The following is an 18,712-nucleotide window of genomic DNA, read 5'->3' on the forward strand; positions in this document are numbered from 1 at the left end:
TTCTAATTGTTTATAAGTATAAAAATTCGACCAATGTTTAAACAAGCGCCAGAGCTCCTAATTGACGGATTCGAATTTTTCAAAAAAAGTTTGAACGCTTGAGAGCCCTTCTATATGTGATTCAATTTTCAAGTGTCCAAGAGCCTTGGTTTTTGCTGTGCAAAATTTTGAAAATTTGCAATATTTTTTTCAAAATCTGAATTGCAAAATTATTATGCAAAATCTATCAAACCGATTTTGAAGAAATTTGGTACATAACATAGAGTTTTCTTGAGCCAAGTATGAAAGTCCTATACCCAACTTAAAGACCCCAAAAAAATTCCCTAAAAAGTAATGTTTTTTAACCCCATATTTGAAGATTTTTTCGATTTTTACAATAATGATTCATTCGATTCGTAATTAGTCATATTCTGTAAAAAATTTAATTACAAACATTTTTTTCCTCTTCTATTTTCGCCTAAAATCAACTCTTGCAAAGATACATAATTAAATAGGAAGAAAAATATGACATTTTTCGAATTTTTTAAAGATATTGTGCCGCCAAAAGTTAAGCCCACGTTTTTTTTATGCGCATAGAAAAATTTTCGTTTCTAGTGATATTTGAAAGCCAAAAAGCCAAAAATCTCCGTGGATATACTATTCACCCAAATATGGCCTTTTTGAAACAGATACCGTCTGGACTATTTGGACACAATGACGTCCCAGCAATTTTTGTCGCAAATATTAAGTAAATAAGTATTTCAAATAAACTTACATTGCCGATTTCCTTAATTCTTGAATGTACTCAAAATTGGGTGTAAGTTTTCCGTTACTCGCTATAATGGCCTGTAAATAAAAAAAATGTGTGGAATATACGAAAAAGTTAAAAATGTATTATAAATAATAGAACATATATACCTAAAACTTACTGTCCGTGGTGTACAAATAATACTCTTATCTTTAATTAAAGTAAAATGAATAAAATAAATGTAACATTTTATCTCGTAACATAAATGATATCAAGAGATTACAGAATAGCATATGCTTGTTTGTTTTTAAGTGAAGGTGATTTACTATACAGGGTGAATATCTATCTAAACATTTTAAATTGTTCTGGAATTTGTTGTGAGCCCAGCAATGTATTTTTTCATACTAAACTAAACTAAATTTTGTGTAATGTATCTCTCGTACTAAATAATGTATAAATTTTACCGATATTTTTTGTGGTACGTATTAATGATGGTGGACTGACGTATTTGTGCCAATTTGTTATTTTCGTAGGCGGTGATTTTCTTTTAAGTGACATAAATACAGTAAAGGTGTCACAATCTAGCAGATTTGTTGTTGAATTTGAAATTGTACAAAATCATCGTTCATAAAACTTCACTATTATGTAAATAGAAATAATTTATCAGTCAGAACAGAAATGGAAAAGAGCTTAAAGATTCAAAATAGATATTGGTATCGGTATAGTTGTGTGCTAAAAAATACATTACCCCGTGCACTACAGAAGAGAAGTTATGCTTCTCCAAAGGTTCCTGAGCATCACTCTGCAAGATATCCGTTATAAACGGATACAATAGATCTCCAAAAAAGTCGGTACTCTCCCTTGGAATCTGGGTGGGCATATTATCGATACTACAGACTAACACACCCGGTCCGCTGAAGCTATTCGTGTCTTTGTTCCTGTCGGCGTCGTAAAGGCAGAAAGGGGTGTCTATGGTCGTACATTCGTTCATAAACTCAATCGAACCACCGGGATCAGCGGAAATATCGCATATAGCCAACATCCTGTGCGGCAAAGCCGGCGCTCCGAAGGAAGTTGGGAGCCAAGGGGTATGCGCCGGTCTCAGCAAGTGTTTGGCGTCGGGAATCGTGAGGAGTTTAGGGCTGTTGACAGCCCAGTAAATACCGTTGATGATGACAGAAGCGTACGGCGCGATCTTCTTGCTGAAAGTCGAAATGTATCGTTCAGGATGTTCTTCGTATTCGACAGGGTCAAAACCACCACCCTCGGCTCTTTCCAAGTAGTGCCTTCTCCGGACCTCGCAACCGTAGACCTTATTCAAGCTTCCATGCTCCGCTGCTTTCTTCAAAAGTTCGGGCGTGACGTATTCATGAGGCAGCTCGTGGAACACCTCTTGGGAGCCTTGAGAAACATTGCCGGAACCAGTGAAGACAAAAGTCAAAGGCCCGATAGATTTTGGCATGAGACCCAAGGCAATCTCGTAACCGGCATCTCTAACGGCTTGTCTTGCCATGCTGGAGTTTCTGTAGTTGTGCGCTGGCCCTATGTGCATGAAAGGCGTGTGATGTCCAAGGGCCAAAAGCCTCAACCCAAGCCCGTGAAGGATGTTCACCGAACCAGCTATACCGGCCATCTTTCCGAAAGCCACAACTCGTTGCCCCTTTTCGTCCATTAGTTTCTCGTAGTCAATGAGTCGAATACGCTTTTCGAGTATCGCGTCTAGTAAGGGAAGGTTCGTTTCCTGGGCTTTGATCGTGTGGGAAAATATGCAGTAAGTTTTGTCTGGTATTAGCTGGTCCACTGGTACTTGTTTCACACCGAAAATGACGCTAGCTTCGGATATGTCTTCTTGGACTATGGCTCCTGCGTTTAGATAAGATTGCATGGGGTAAGACCTTCTGTTGCTAGGCTGAACGATGACTTTCACGCCTTTCTTGACCAATTTGCGTATGTGGCTGGGCGAAAACGGTGCCCTCCTTTCCCAAATACTTTGGTCTTCTCTTCGAATAGCTATGATCTTGTTTTTCGTAGTGGCCTGGAACAAGACGAGATTTATTCGCTCATACAGCCTTACGATAAGTTTCTACTTTCTTAAAGTTACAATTTTTGTGCAATTTGAGATGTCCTCACAGAAAACTATTCTCAATATGTTTGTATTTATGATAAATTATATTATTGACACATGGGAATTTATATTTATAGCAACGTTAATAACAACATTTGGTATCACCGAGATATTTCTGGATTACTTAACTATGGAAATATTTATATGTGGTTAAGAATAAACATAATTATCTTCATATTTCACAATATCCATTCTTTGATGGTTACGATCATGTGAAATGTAAAAAAAATAACAAAGTAGTTTTGACCACTTTTTTGATCGGCAATCGTAATAAATTTGATAATGAGTAAAGATGAAATTCAAATTTCCTAAATCTATTACGATATAACAATTACAAAATATAATAATAAATATGATATTATCGATAATGTTATTGTTCTTTATTATACATAGTGTTTAATTTAGAAAGTAGGTATCATAATAGCACAGATTTCTTTGATGTGTTGTCTTTGGTAGTAATTGTTATAATAATAGCGATAATTTTTTCAATTAACGTGCTTTTTTCATGATAAATAAAATCTATATTTTTCAAACGACTGGTAAATATCTAGGTAGCTATGAAAAAGTGTATCCTACGCAGTTCATTTTATTTGTTTAAAAAATCGTCTGTATACTGGGAATTCAAAAATTCGAAAAAAATAACAATATTTGGCTTATAGCTGTTTTACATTGACAATTTATTGATGAATAAATTGACGGAGTTCTTCATGAATTAATTCACGAATTTATTGGTAAACAGTGTGGTTTTACACTGCTACAGACTTTATTAAGTTTTTTGACGCGTGAATCAGTCCTACCAACGAATCAAAGAAGCAAATAAAATTAAAAAATGTCACCTTTCCACTCATAATTGTAGTGATACAACAGCGGTACCGTTTTGACACGTTACCGTATATCGTTATATAAATATTAGCGTTTGTAAGTAACAAATCAGTAAAAACAATGCAAAACTAGTACGACGCCACACAATTATTTACATATTCCTATAACATAACCTCATTACTGATCTGAGGGTGGAAATCTGTTGGATCGGTACTTCCAAACTTCACGAAGAAATTGACGAAAATTATAACATGCTCTAATTCGTCAAGAACTTGATGAATAAATTCAAGAAGTTATTTGACAGCAGATTTGGTGCATTACACTTGTCCAATTTCTTGATGAAGCGACTTCATGAATTAATTGATCGATAAATTGTCAATGTAAAACAGCTATTAATAATTTTATTTGAACCTTGGCAAAATGTTCCATTGAACTCTGGGTCACTTTTATTGAAATACATTATGTGTAAACACTATTTCTAGGTTAATCTTATACGGATGAAGTAATTTGTTTTATTTCAAAATCCATTGACATTTCTGTAAAAATGTTTTTAAATACGAATAGTTATTTTTGATGCTAGATGGCGAAGTACTACTTTTGCATTCGAGAATGCAAAAGAATTTCGCAGTCGAATATCAAACAACATTGTTTCGAGAACTGTATACTAGTCCAAAAATTATTTAAAATGCGAAGAAATAATTTTGACATTAAAAATTATTAATTTATTTATGTACTGCACATATTTTAATACCAAATATTCTTTGATTACCTGTTAAATTGATTTATAATTAAATTATTGTTATAATTTGTTAATAATAACAAATAAACTGGTAAACTTCTATCATCAAAAAAACTGTTGTTTTCACACTTAATAAATATAATGCAAAAATCAATTTTTAACGACAGTTTTCGAAAAAAGTATTTTTTTTTTCATTCTGCTCCATTCTGTTCTATTTCATGTATGATTTTTTTTTTAATATCGCCTTTCACTTTTTTACTTACATAATCCCTAAGCCCAATCTTTTCTCTTTTCAAAAAACAACTGCGCACCTTCAACATCTTTAATTTTTCCACAAATTTGGCGCACAAATACTTTAATTTATCCACTTTCTCAATAATATTAAACTTTTTATTTCATCAATTTCTTTTTCAGTCCAAAGACCAGGGCTCGTTTGTTGATATTTCCCACGAAGACAGTCAGCATCTTAGATGAACTGATTGACTTTCCATCAGCATTTCAATACTTATAAGCTTTTATCAGAGCTGTTGCAGTCTGTCATAACATTAATAAAAAAAGTCGGAACTTATCTCATAACCTCTGCCCTTATTTTTTACTTTGTCTAACGTTTATGTATTGCAGTATCGGGATCAATGAAACATTGGCTTGCTTCAGTTAATTTAAAATTTTCCATTGCTAACAAAAAAGTTTCTATTTCAGTTATGCTGGCTTAAATTTTTAAATATGTCGCATAAATCTAAGGCTGCCTATATAATTATTTAATTTTCTCTATAGCAAATGCTGAAGTGCGTTTTGTACAACACATTTCGTGTGGGTCATTGTTTAATTTGTCTATTGTTATACAATTTATGATTGTCTAAAAGAAAATAAATTAATTTGAATTTGAAGTAAACAATATTTTGAAATTTCCTGAAACGATTATTACTCTCAATTATAATTGTATATAATTTTAAAAAACCTTGACTTGACGGACAATAGCCAGTAAGTTGCAAACTAAACTTCAATTTCTTGCATTTGCAGTAATAACATACAATTACTCTTTAAAAGAAGTTTTACTTTGTCAGTCTTTCACTTTGTTCTATTTCAAAAGAATTATAACAGTACAAGAATACTATAAAGTGGACCTTAAAGTATAGAAGGATCTTATAGAAAAGAATATCAACATGTATCTTACGATTTTGCTGCTGGTAATCTCAAATATTGAAATTGTTAAAAGTTCCAATATAACCGTCGTACCATTACATCTTATTCCCTTTCGATATTATTCTAATAAAGACGTTTTCCTAAAACCCGAAGTGTCAACAGAATCATCAGATTCTGTTGATGGACTAAATAATGGTTACACAACTGAACTGGTGAAGGAGATGGATGAAAAGAATACGAACGCAAAAATAACGAAAAAGAAATCGAATCGCGAACGAGTTAAATTGACCATGAAACAGGGACTCCTACTGAATCAAATATTAAACGTATACGCTTTGGGAAATGTAGAAAATCAACTGTGCAAGAATCACACAAAGCAGTTTAAAATTGGTTTAAGAGCTTTTGAACCATGGGCATTACAAAGTAAGTGTTACTTGTTGTTTTAGATATAAATTAGCTTTTGGAAATCAATTTTCAGTGTTTGATTCATCTTCCAAACTACAAGCTGGTGTATTACTAGGAAACCTAGTAGACTATGGGTCTTTTATCCAATGTCTCAAAATTTACAAAAATACAGAATTCGGTCCAATTTACGGCAAACATTGCTTACTTAGAATGAAAGCAAGCAAGCAGCTGATGCAAAAGATATTGTCTTTCCATAATATTTCCGAAAAGGTAAGCAACAGTACAACATTGAAGTAATATGATATTTTTCACATTAACCGATATTATATGTACATTTTTACTATACCCAAATTTGGATCCGAGCTATTCAAGTTTTATTATTACACAGATTATTCTGTAGATTCAAGTAAATTTGGTGGTAGTGATAACATATATTTTTTTGCAGCGGTTTGAGAAAGTCTATGTAAGTGTTGAAAAATCTTATCCAGGATGGTCGGTTTGTGTGCCACATTCTTGCCCAAGAGAGGACATTTTACGACATTTTAATAAAACTATAATGGAAATGGCAGAGGGTTTAGATATTGCCATTAGCCTGAATGAAAGACATTGCCACAGCGTGTTGAACCAACCAGTGATGGGGAAGACACAATATATTGTTTTGTGAGGAATATTTTTTTTATAGATTTATAAAAGTTATTTATTTGAGGTTGTGAAACATCGCTTTTGTATTCAAAAATGGACAGTTTTTTTGGGAGCATCAGTGAATAAGAAAAAACATCTAACAATATTTTTCCGAGAAATTTTCCGATATTAAATTCGAGCTAAATTGGCGAAAAGGGGGGAAAAATTGATATTTGCCATGAAGTAATTAAGAAAAGTTTAACCAAATGAAAAAAGAAGACAATTGACATTATGTATAAAGACATAAGTACTATAAGACGGAATAAAATAAAAATCTATATAACATACAAGATTTGAATAGTATTTGCTAAACAAGCATTTAGGCCCATTATTATAGCTTTTTTTCGGGGAAAAAATACTATTAGAAGTTTTTTTGCGAAATATTGTTCAGAAATGTGTTATAAACAAAATATCAAAAAATCAACTCGAGACTAGTTGGGAAACTTTGTTAAAACAATGGTCAAAGTTATGGAAAAGTGGGTTTTAGACTCGCGTAAAAAACTGTTATTCATAGCGAAAAAAAGTTTATACAAAAAGGGTAAGTATTATAATCTCTAAAATAAGACAAGTCCGATTAAATTCCGATAATTTGTTTATGCGCAAGAGCTCAAAAATGGTCGAAAATGGTCGTTTTTTTCAATTTCTATAATAATTAATGCAATTTTTATCGCAGACACTTATAATTCAGGATTTTTGAGGCTATTTGCACCCTTAATAAGTGGTAAAAAAAAAATTCAGCCCAAAAGCTTCATTAGTTGGCGGAATTTGTTATCTAAGAAGATGCTATTTTCAACTGAGTTTTCCCAAGCTCAAAGGCGTTGTAGAGTTTCGATCATTAGTTGTTTTTGTACCTAAATAGTTGTATTGACATATGAATTTACTGAGAATTTAATTTTTCAAATTTAATTTGTTTAAAAATTACTTTGAATAAATGTTAATATATATTAAATTGTTAAAAGCAATTATTATAAAATGAAATAGTAACCTCTATAGTTCAGTTAGTACTATTTTTCTTCGAATTTAAAAAAAATCGTTGTTCTAAGTTGATTAGAAGCTGAAACAATTTTTTTTTATTTAATCGCAGTGTCCTTAATTATTAAGAGCCTAAATTTGGAGAGAGTATAGATTAATTATATTTTCATGTCCTACATTAACATTAAGGTGAATTCAACTATTTAATTGCACAAAAGAAGATAGCGGCGATGCGTTCTATTACTCGGTCTAGCGAACGAGTGGGAAGAGCGAGGCTAAATAAAAAATTAAATCTCGGGTTGAAATAATGTTAATACAATACCTTCAATGCTCATGAATTTTCGCGCTACCACAAATTTAAAAAAGAATCATCTCGATAGGTTTATTGTTAACCAAGATATGGCAAATTTTTCTAGCTCCATCGATTTGAAGCCGTTCAAGCCTCGCTTTCTCCACTCGTTCGCTAGACCAAGTAATAGAACGCATCGCCGCTATCTTCTTTTTCGAAATTAAATAGTTGAATTCACCTTAATGTTAATGTAGGACATGAAAATATAGCTCTTAATGTATATTCTCGCCAAATTTCGGTACTTAATGTTAATAATTAACTGCGATTAAATAAAAAAAATATATCTCAGCTTCTAGTCAACTTAGAACAACGATTTCTTTTTAAAATTCGAAGAAAAATAGTACTAACTAAACTATAGAGGTTACTATTTCATTTTATAATAATGACCTATCTTAACAATTTAACAAATATTAACATTTTTTTAGTCATTTTTAAACAAATTAAATTTGAAAAATTAAATTCTCAGTAAATGCATATGTCAATACAACTATTTAGGTAAAAAAACAACTAATGATCGAAACCATACAACGCCTTTGAGCTTGGGAAAAATCAATTGAAAATAGCATCTTCTTAGATAACAAATTCAGCCAACGCCAAACCAATGAAGCTTTCGGGTTGAAATTTTTACCACATATTAAGGGTGTAAAAAGCCTCAAAAATCCTGAATTACAAGTGTCTGCGATGAAAATTGCATTAATAATTAGCAATTGAAAAAACGGCCATTTTCGACCATTTTTGAGCTCCTGCGCATAAATAAATTATCGGAATTTAATCGGACTTGTCTCATTTTATAGGCTTATTTAATACCTACTTTTTTTGTATAAACTTTTTTTCGCTATAAATAATAGTTTTTTTTACGCGAGTCAAAAAACCACTTTTCCATAACTTTAACCATTGTTTAAACAAAGTTTCCCAACTAGCTTCGAAATGATTTTTTGATATTTTGTTTATAACAGGTTTCCGAACAATATTCCGCAGATAAACTTCTAATAGTATTTTTTTCCCGAAACAGGCAGTTTCATGTCTATAATGACTGGACTAATTTTTTCGTGTTATTGGTAGAATGAACAATATATCAAGTTGATTGATATTTTTAGTACCTAATTGGAGAGCAAGAACCAGTTAGCCTTTAATTTGATCGCTAATGTTTTCAAGACTTTTACACAGACTGGTATACTGTCTTAACATTAAAACCGTATTTTTTTTCAGATCATTTTTGGGTACTTTTATAATCTTGGGTCTAACTGCAGCAGTTATGGACTTTCAGTCAAATGAAGGTAAGTTATGCAAAAAAAATATAACAAAATTATATCATAAATTCAGTATATTTTATTTATATCTATATTCTTTTCTAGAGAGTAAAGGCATATTTGTTGACACCTTCTCTGCCCTCAGGAACTTCCGTAGGGTTATGAGAGAAGACACTGGTAAGAAGGAATTGGACTTCATTCACGGGTTAAGAATTTTTAGCTCTTGCTCGGTTGTGATTGGTCATAGATATATAATGTACATAATGTATCCAGTAGTGAATCAGTTGGAGGAAATTGACGTAAGATCATTTTAAGTCGAAAATTAGCTACGTAATTTTTAAATCATACATCGTTTATTGTTATTATTATTAAGTTGGTATAGTTACTTTATATTATTTTAGTGGATCGTCCAATTATCCAGCACTCTAGTTCTTGGAAGCACCATCACCGTTGATTCCTTCTTCATGACCAGCGGCATGCTGGTCTCCATAGGTTTCTTCGAGCACGTCACAAAAACCGGCAGATTCAATCTGATCTTGTTCTATTTACACCGTTACATCCGCATTACCCTGCCTCTGTCAGTTGTGATATTATTCTACGTGTCAATGGTACAATTTTTGGGCACTGGGCCATTACAGGAATACGTGTACGTGAACCATCAGAAACCTTGCCAGGATTATTGGTGGTCCGCACTGTTGCACATTCAGGCGTATACAAATCCCACACCTCTAGTAAGTATTCGGTAGAGTCAACGCTTCCAAAAATAGTAAACTATTTGCAAAAAATATTTCTGCCGATCAAGTCTTTGTACTGCGATTTATTTACTGTTAGTAATTCTTTGTAGCTATTTCGTTCGTTTATACATACATTTTATATTTGGTTCGTTGTTGAGATAAATAACCTCTTCTCTCTTGTTAGAGCTAGCAAAATCTATTTTTCAGTGTATCTATCAGAACTGGTACCTCTCAACGGACATGACGTTTTACTTTTTCTCCCCCATCGTCCTTTTTCCTCTCTGGAAATGGCCCAAATTGGGATATGTGAACGTCGTCGTGCTGTTCATTTTGGCGACTGCCAGCAGTTTTTACTTTGCCTGGAAAAATAAGTACAACGGGGAAGTTTTGCCAGTGACGTAAGTAAAGGAAACATCGGCAAAATTTTGTGTACAACCGCTAAACATTTCAGGAATCAGTTGTTTCAAACCGAATATTTCACAAAATACTATATCCAACCCCATGTAAGAGCTACAACGTATATAATTGGTCTCGCCTTCGGATATTTCGTGTTTCAGACTAGAGACATGAAGGTAGTGGTAAATAAGTGGGTGAATGTGGGGCTCTGGACGACATCATTTGTTGTAATGTCAGCGACTGTGTTTTGCAGCGGAATATTTTACTTGGAAAATCACGACTATAATAGGTTGGAAACGTCATTCTTTTTGGCTTTTTCTAGATCGGCGTGGACTGCAGGGGTTGTGTGGATCATGTGGTGCTGTATGCACGGGCATGGGGGTGAGTTTAAGTTCCATAAGAGTATCAACGAAAATTTAGATTATTTGTGATTCTAGGTGGTAAAAAAATGATTTAGATTTATAGTTATATAGTTTTTAATTATTTTATTATTGTTTAACCTTTTTCAAGGATTACATTATGTCCATTGTTATGTATGACTTTGGATGGAGGTCATATAATCAACCAGTTGTGAACTATGACATGCCTTGTTGCCAAATCTCATCTTTCGTGACTCGTACCTATATTTTCTTTCGTAAAGACACCCAAACACGATGTCACTATACACCGAAATAAATAACTTTATAAGGTTTCAATGTTTGAACATTTGAAAAAATCTACAATTTGTTGGTAATAATTTCACAATTTTAAAAATAATCACAATGTAAACGTCTAATATTCACATAATTTGTGACTGTTCTCCTATTTTACGAACCTCACTGTGTGGATTTTCATGACAGCTTAACCAATTTTAATGGTAGATTCTACATCATAATTAATAAAGAAAAGTTCCTGTAAACATACAAAGTGTTCAGAGCTAACGATAAGACATGGATTATTCCATGTTGCACTTGAAGGAAATAAAATTACTGTTCCATTGCTAGTCACGTGGCCTGTAATAATTTATACTTTAAAACAAAGGACGCATGTTTATAGGATCCTTTTTCGTTAATGTAACGTAGATTCCGCCATTAAATTTTAGTGAAGATCTCAGGTAACCCTGGATATGTTAACAATAACCGAAAACATCCTTTCTGATTGTCACAGGCATTATCAATGATTTCCTATCAGCGCACGTGTTTAAAGTTTTGGGACGGATTACCTATGGAATATTTTTAACACACAGTATCGTCCAGTTGTACAAAAATGCTGCTGGAAAAGCACCCATGACGTTTTCTAATATGAACGTAGTAAGTACAATAAGTTATGGATAGTAGAATAATTATCTCGATAAGAACATCTGATATAAGCAAAGTTCCATATAAATATATTTCTATGAAAATATGGCTTAATTGTTATTTTAGAATTAATTTTTAATAAGAAAATTTTGTTTTTTTTTTTAGGGTAATGCACGTCATTAGGTATCAAACTTTTATCTGCTTCAATTGTATTACAATCTACCACATTTTCCATTGTATATTTTAAGAGATCGTTTAGATGTGATAGAGATAGTAATGCATACTGGGTCGTAATTTTTTATTTTCCTACAGGGTGTATATAAATATATTTACTGAGTAAAATTAGCAAATTTACATAGAATTTAATAAAAGCTATTTCTATTAGCAATATGATTTTCTGTGTAAGATTGTAAAAAGTGACCCTGAGTGGGAATAATATTTTTATTATTTGAGTATTGCATAAAGTAATTGTTTACTCCTTTCTCTCGGAAATGTGGGAAAAATGCAATTTGAAAGTTATTTCTTTGTAGAAATTATCATTTAGACGACGGAAATAAAAGAATAACGTTAGTAAAATTTGTTTTAGGTATATGACGCCTTTGCTGATATGTTCTTGGTATTTATTATAGCATTTCTGTTCACAATATTTTACGAATTGCCACTTATACGAGTTGAGGCCTTAATTTTTAAACCAAGTAAGACTTATTATATTCTATAGTAGATGATGGAATTCAAATACAAAAAGAAATTGCTTCTCTTTCAACAAATATTAAATTTTGATTAGTTTTAGTTTCATGTTTTCGATTTGTCACTTATTTCACACGATTGTCAGTATTACTTAAACGTGTTTTACATTTATCTATAACATAATGAATAATTGTAACAATTCACTATTTTCACTATACAGGGTGTACCATTGAAAACTTTGCACCCGGATTATTTTGAACTACGTTCCAAAATATTAAAATTGCCGCGACACGTCCATTTTATTTCCGAGGAGGACACATTTTAGCGTTAAATACAGACTCGCCAGAACAACCATCTTCGCGGGGCGCATTCAACTTTAGAATCTTACATGGCACTCGAGCGACACCTCATTCGAAAGTGTTTTTAATTCTGGTTGTCATTATGTAATTTTTTTCAATTTTAGTTCATCTGTTGTTGAAAAAAATTGTTTACTTATGCCTGGAAATAAAAGATTATTTTATATTAATCATTTAATTAATTGTTCAAAGTGCCAAAGGGAAAACTATAAAAAAATGTGTCCCCCTCGAAAACAAAATGGACGTGTCGCGGCAATTTTAATATTTTGGAACGTAGTTCAAGATAAGCCGGGTGCAAAGTTTTCAATGGTACACTCTGTATGTAGCACTATTTTACATATTACAATAAACTGGCAATTTATTGACAAAACGTAGCATTACCAACTTTAAAATAAAATATACAGGGTGTTGCATGACGTACTAGAGAATTGAACTCATGTATATTATAACTTTTTTATTCAGAATGACCTCAAGGACTTTGACCAATACCTTCATGCAACATCAAGTATACAGTACAATATATACATATACAGGGTGTGCTATTTAACACTCCCGCTGCCAATATATCCGAAATGAAGAAATTTATTTTAGTTCCGGAAATTGGGGTTGTTAGGTCCCTCGAATAGATTCAAGTTGTAGTTAGAATTGTTAGTTCAAAACTTTCTGTATAGATGGCGTGGCGATACTAACAAATTTTTGTTCCATGGAACGTGGAAATACAATCCATCTGAAAAATCATTAAATTTTGAGTAATTTTTGTAATATAAAGTTTTTCCCTATATTTACTTGTTTTCGAGATATGTCGACTTCAATATGCAATGTATGATGAAACAGGAAAATCAATTTTATTATTTAAATCACACTGAGGCAAAATATTCTTTTAAAATATTATTATAATGGCTTTATTCTCATCACATAAACTAACAAACAATAAGTTATAAAAAAAACTACAACTACAGAAAAAAATTGTACAATGGTAAATGTTATAAGGGGCAGAGACGAACCGCATTTTATCAAATGTTATTAAAAAATACAGTTATAGGTGGCTAATGTCATTTGTTTAAAATAAAACAATGACAGATGACACATATTAGTTTTCCAATAATTACAGTTTTATCAGTTTGCGTCTTTCAATTTAACTATACTAGTTATACGATTTACAATTGTACAATCTTTTTTCTGTTGTTGACAATTTGTTTTTTTTTTTAATTTATTGTTGGTTGATTAGTATCTGGTGTGAATAAAATCATTATAACAATATTTTAAAATATAATATTTTGTCCTGGTGTGATTTAGATAAAATAATAGATTTTCATGTTATATCATAAATTGCATAATGAAGTCGACATATCCCGAAAACAAATAAATATAGGGAAAAACTTTATATTACAAAAATTTCTCAAAATTTAACAATCTTTCAGATGGACTGCATTTCCATGTTTCAGGGATCAAAACATTTCTTAGTATCGCCACGCCATCTATACAGAAAGATTTGAACTAACAGTTCTAATTACAATTTGAAGCTATTCGAGGGACCTAACAATCCCAGTTTCCGGAACTAAAAGAAATTTCTTCATTTCGGAGATATTGGCAGCGGGAGTGTTAAATGGCACACCCTGTATATGCATATATATTTTTGAGAATCGCAAAAGAACATTCATACGAAATTTTATTGTATATATGAGAATTAAGTATTACAGAAAATTTATAAGGTTTTCTGTAATAATTCTTTCTGTTCTCAAAATTGGTTAATAAATTAAAACTGATTCTACAATCTTCAATTTCATCATAAAATTGCCAATTTCTTGATAAATTTATTAGATGAAGGTGAACGTAAAACAAGTTTTTAGATCTAGGTACTTTGTTATTACTATAAAACAATACAGGGTGCTCTTTCATTAAAAACTCTTCAATTTCAGCCTTATATTCGAAAAAAAAAAAAAGATTTCCTCCATTTTATTCGAAAAACGAGTCATTTTCCAGCAAATATTATGTAGTTAAATAAACTTAAAATAACTCTAAAATCATTCGTGTCACAAAAAAATTATAGAAAATTTTATTGCAAGTGCAATACACAGGGTGTTCCTCATAAAAACCGACACAGATCTGGGGCTGTAGGGGAACCCAAAATATGGTGATTTAACGCAACTAACCTAAGGTTTCAAATTTCGAGAAAAATCAATATTAGTTATATTTGAATTTAGAAAAATCGAATTTGGTACACGGTGTGAGTGTAGCAAGAACAGAAATTTATAATTTCTTCAGCGCCTACCAAGGGGCAAATCTCTCTTTTTTCTCTTTTCGATGGGCACCCTGTCTAATGCCAGAGAATAAGGCATGTTTTCAAAAAATCACGCTGTTTCAGTTCTGAAAAACGTTGCAGTTCAAAATGTATCTTCAAGGAGTCTCGAATTTCTTTTTAGGTAGCAAGAAAGTGAACCCTTCTTAGACGTGGAGCTAAACATTGCACTCGAATATTAAACAATCTCTCAACAACAAATAAATGACATAATTTGAGCAACATGTGTGTCTCTTTTCCTGCGTTGTCCCCCGAACATGAACCCCTCTTGGGGCTCCTTTAAAAAAGTGGCCAGTTTTTTTTCAGAATTCGATACGGATACAAACGACAGCAGCATAAAATAAACACAAATCCATTAGGCTCTTCTCCGGGCAGCATATGCCATCGAACCGGGGCCACCCACATAAGTTTTGTAAATGCGTTTTACGTTTGTTTTATCCGTAGCAAGACTATGCAGAGTTACAACATTATGTCCGGCAATTTTTTTGAGAACAAAATATGACCATCACGAGAACAGTTTTAAAATGTACAAAATTGATTGAAATAAACATAAAATGTTTCTCCTGGCCAATTTCTGATACTATTACATTAATAGAATAAAATGACTTATTGAAAAATTATTTATTGGTAGCCATATTAGAAATTTACTACATTTAAAGTTGTTCTTAAAGTGAATGTAGCTGGTTTTGAGTGCTATATCTGTACACAGGGTGTCTCCAAAGGGTCTGTGCAAGTTTAGTTAAATCCACTTATTTTGAGCTGTACTACTATATCTGATGGAGCGTTGTACAGATCCTTCAGATAAACCCTTATATTGCTTTGAAATCGCAAGAAAATTTCCTAAAACCTCTATCAGTTTTTCCTAGATCGAAAGGTAAAAAAAATATAAGGCGTTAAAAAATTATGAAGACAACCCTGTATAATGGATTCAAACAAATACAACAGGGTGAAAGAGAAATCAAAAAGGATACTTCTAAAATTATTTAGTGGACTGGATTACCTAAATATACCTTCATCTGTAACAATATAATACACCAGTAGTCAGTAGTAATTTGTATATTTTGAACATTTTGTTTGTGACGACCATTCACAAAATCTAACCCTTAACGGGTAATCTGCTGGTACTAATGCTTGGACACACTGTACATGATGTTGATCAGTTGTAAGACAAGAAATCACAATAATAAGAGCATTATGAAAACCGTAGTAGTTTTCCGGAAACCTGTAAATATTTTTTGGTGATATTTGTTTTTTTTTGGGGGGTTGCATCTCCATAGTTTTATAGATAAGATATGAATCACCCTGTGGAACGTGAAGAGTAACAAAGCCTATTCATCGATAGCTATTTACTATTGTTATCTTTTCTTTTGTATTCGTAATACTAATTCGTATGTAGGTAATAGAGCCACCAATTCAAAATCACAGATAATTTGGACAATAAAGTATTCATAACACCATTATTTATTATTTGACTTTAATACTGTACCTATTGACTGAACAAAGTCGTCTATACTACTATCGACAGTGCCCCTAACAACAATGATCTTCAAAAAATGCAGATGCCTCATAAAATCAAGACTAACAGAGTCAACCGTATCCAAACTAAAGATGGTGTGGGAATTCGTCATTTTCTTTTTCGAAAATACTTCGATCCATGGTTTATCCCACATAATCAAGAGAAGGCATCCTCTTGAGAAGCTCATGTGGTTAGGCCTGGTAGCTGCAGCAGTACACAGTTCAGCAGTACTGAGTAGTTTCACCTTGAATCGTTACAGGGACAACCCTACGGTAATTTCCATGGAGAGGGATCGTTTTTCGTGGAACACCTCTTTCCCCGCGGCAACCATCTGTCCTACTACAAAAATCGACTTGGAATCTCTGAATTATTACTTGGAAACTACTAGTAGCGTAAAGAACAAAACGGGTTTCCGTGAGTTTATACTGTCTTTAAGTCAAGCTAGCTACCATAACTTCGAAGATGTCGTCGCTTACGATGATGTACCAGCTGACGATTACATGGCACTGCTTAAGAAATTCCAGTTCAAGTTTCGACCGACGGTTACCACCTCAGGATTGAATGGAGAGCAGTTGTCTCTTCTTGAAGCTGTGACGGAGATGGGGATTTGTTATAGTTTCAATTCCCATCTTGCTGTCTATAATTCTTTTGAGTAAGTAAATTGGACTTCTGGTACCTACTACTAATCATATGGATCTGTCCTTAAATTTTCGCGTTAAAAGTTAATGTAATTATTTTATTATACATTAAATTAATCGAAAATAGTATCTATATTAAACGAAGTTTAGTAAAACTGCTTTTCTTCCGAGATTCGTGATAAAGTTAAAAAATTATAAAATTTCATAGTAGGTACTTGTGCAGGATTTCCGTAAACTAGTAACCAGACGCGACTTTGTTTATTTATATAATAACAGTTAAGCTTCATTTTTGTGAGTCGAATTGATTCTAAGTTATATATTAATTATAAAAATGAGTCTTGCTACTGAAAACAATTTAGAAAATTGTTCTGAAAACATTTTAAATGCCTTTAAATCCAAGGAAAAATACGAGAAGGTATATGAAATATTTTGTAAGTGGAGGATGGCAAAAAACGCATTAAGAACTGATGAAAGTGTAACGCTAGCTTATTTTTTGAGAAGGTAAGTTATTTTTTATACATATTTTTAGTTTTTCATACAATGTATTTCATTATTTTAGACAAAATCTTTTAAGGCTTCCAGTTTATGATCTACATATTCCATGTTGAAAATTACTATACAAATGAACGAAAATATGGATATAGCGCAATATAAAAAGCTACTTGCGTTGACGAGTTGGCATCAACACTTTTATAAAAATTCCCCAAAGAGAATCAGAATATTTAAAACTTTCAGATGAATCCCTGTTACACTGGCCATTGCTTGAGGAGGAAGTCTGCCACCTTCCTCGCTGAGAGTAGAGCTGTTATTCAAACACAAAAAGCATGTAGGATGGAAGTCAACTAGTGTGGCTCTAGGGTATATTGAGAAAAACATCGTGAATAAGTTGAAAATTTCAAAAAATATATTTCATCAACAAGAACTAGTGGCACTTCAAGATCATTCAGGATTGCGGATATATAATCATAATAGTTTTCAGGAAGAACAAGTAGAATTGAATAAATTTCGTGATGTTAAATTTTCAAATTTGAATAATTGTACTTTTAATATAACAATGTTTCCAATATTTAAATAAACAATTTTCTGACAAACTGTTCTTTATTAACAGTGACTAGTAACTATACAGGGTGTTTCTTAATAACGTGCTAATATTTAAGGAGGTTATTCTTGGGTCCATTTTAAGAAAAAACTTCATATGAACATATGTCCTAAAAGTCTTAACTTTTGAACTATGAAAAGATGTAAACAAAAATAGATTTATTAAGAAAACTTTAACACCCTGAACCTCGAAAACACCGTGTTTCCAGACAATATTTTTTACTTTGCTTAATACCCCATATTAAATTCTTTCAAAGCAAAAACCACTTATGGCTCCATCAAAATTGTGTTTCATTTTAAAATATGATGGCGCTTCAGTTGTTCGTGTATATTTTTAGAGCCATCATTATTCTTTTTTTTTCATAAAAATGTAATGAAGATGGAAATCAAATTTGACAAATAAAAAAAAATGTCACACTACACACACACTACAGCGTACTGTTTGTAGTGTGGTTGGGTAAATGTTTTACCATTTAAAATTTTATTTTTACTATTGCT

At 32.2% G+C, this 18,712-nt stretch overlaps 1 protein-coding gene and 1 pseudogene across 1 annotated transcript in view; one reads left to right on the plus strand and one right to left on the minus strand.

Annotated features, from left to right (window-relative positions):
- LOC108913067 (alpha-aminoadipic semialdehyde synthase, mitochondrial) overlaps positions 1 to 4,892 on the minus strand; it is a 10,429-nt gene extending 5,537 nt beyond the window's left edge. Inside the window, exons 1-3 of the mRNA XM_023455565.1 lie at positions 4,677 to 4,892; positions 1,476 to 2,762; positions 755 to 825 (exon numbers count right to left, since the gene is read on the minus strand). Of these exons, the coding sequence (XP_023311333.1) occupies positions 755 to 825; positions 1,476 to 2,762; positions 4,677 to 4,733 (1,415 nt within the window). The 5' untranslated portion in view covers positions 4,734 to 4,892. The remainder of the gene's footprint in view (positions 1 to 754; positions 826 to 1,475; positions 2,763 to 4,676) is intronic.
- A 684-nt stretch (positions 4,893 to 5,576) lies between these two features.
- LOC108913068 lies at positions 5,577 to 16,277 on the plus strand (annotated as a pseudogene).
- Positions 16,278 to 18,712: the final 2,435 nt, after the last annotated feature.

The sequence above is a fragment of the Anoplophora glabripennis genome, unplaced genomic scaffold (assembly GCF_000390285.2).
Source record: "Anoplophora glabripennis isolate ALB-LARVAE unplaced genomic scaffold, Agla_2.0 scaffold780, whole genome shotgun sequence".
In the NCBI taxonomy this organism is placed as follows: Eukaryota; Metazoa; Arthropoda; class Insecta; order Coleoptera; family Cerambycidae; genus Anoplophora; species Anoplophora glabripennis.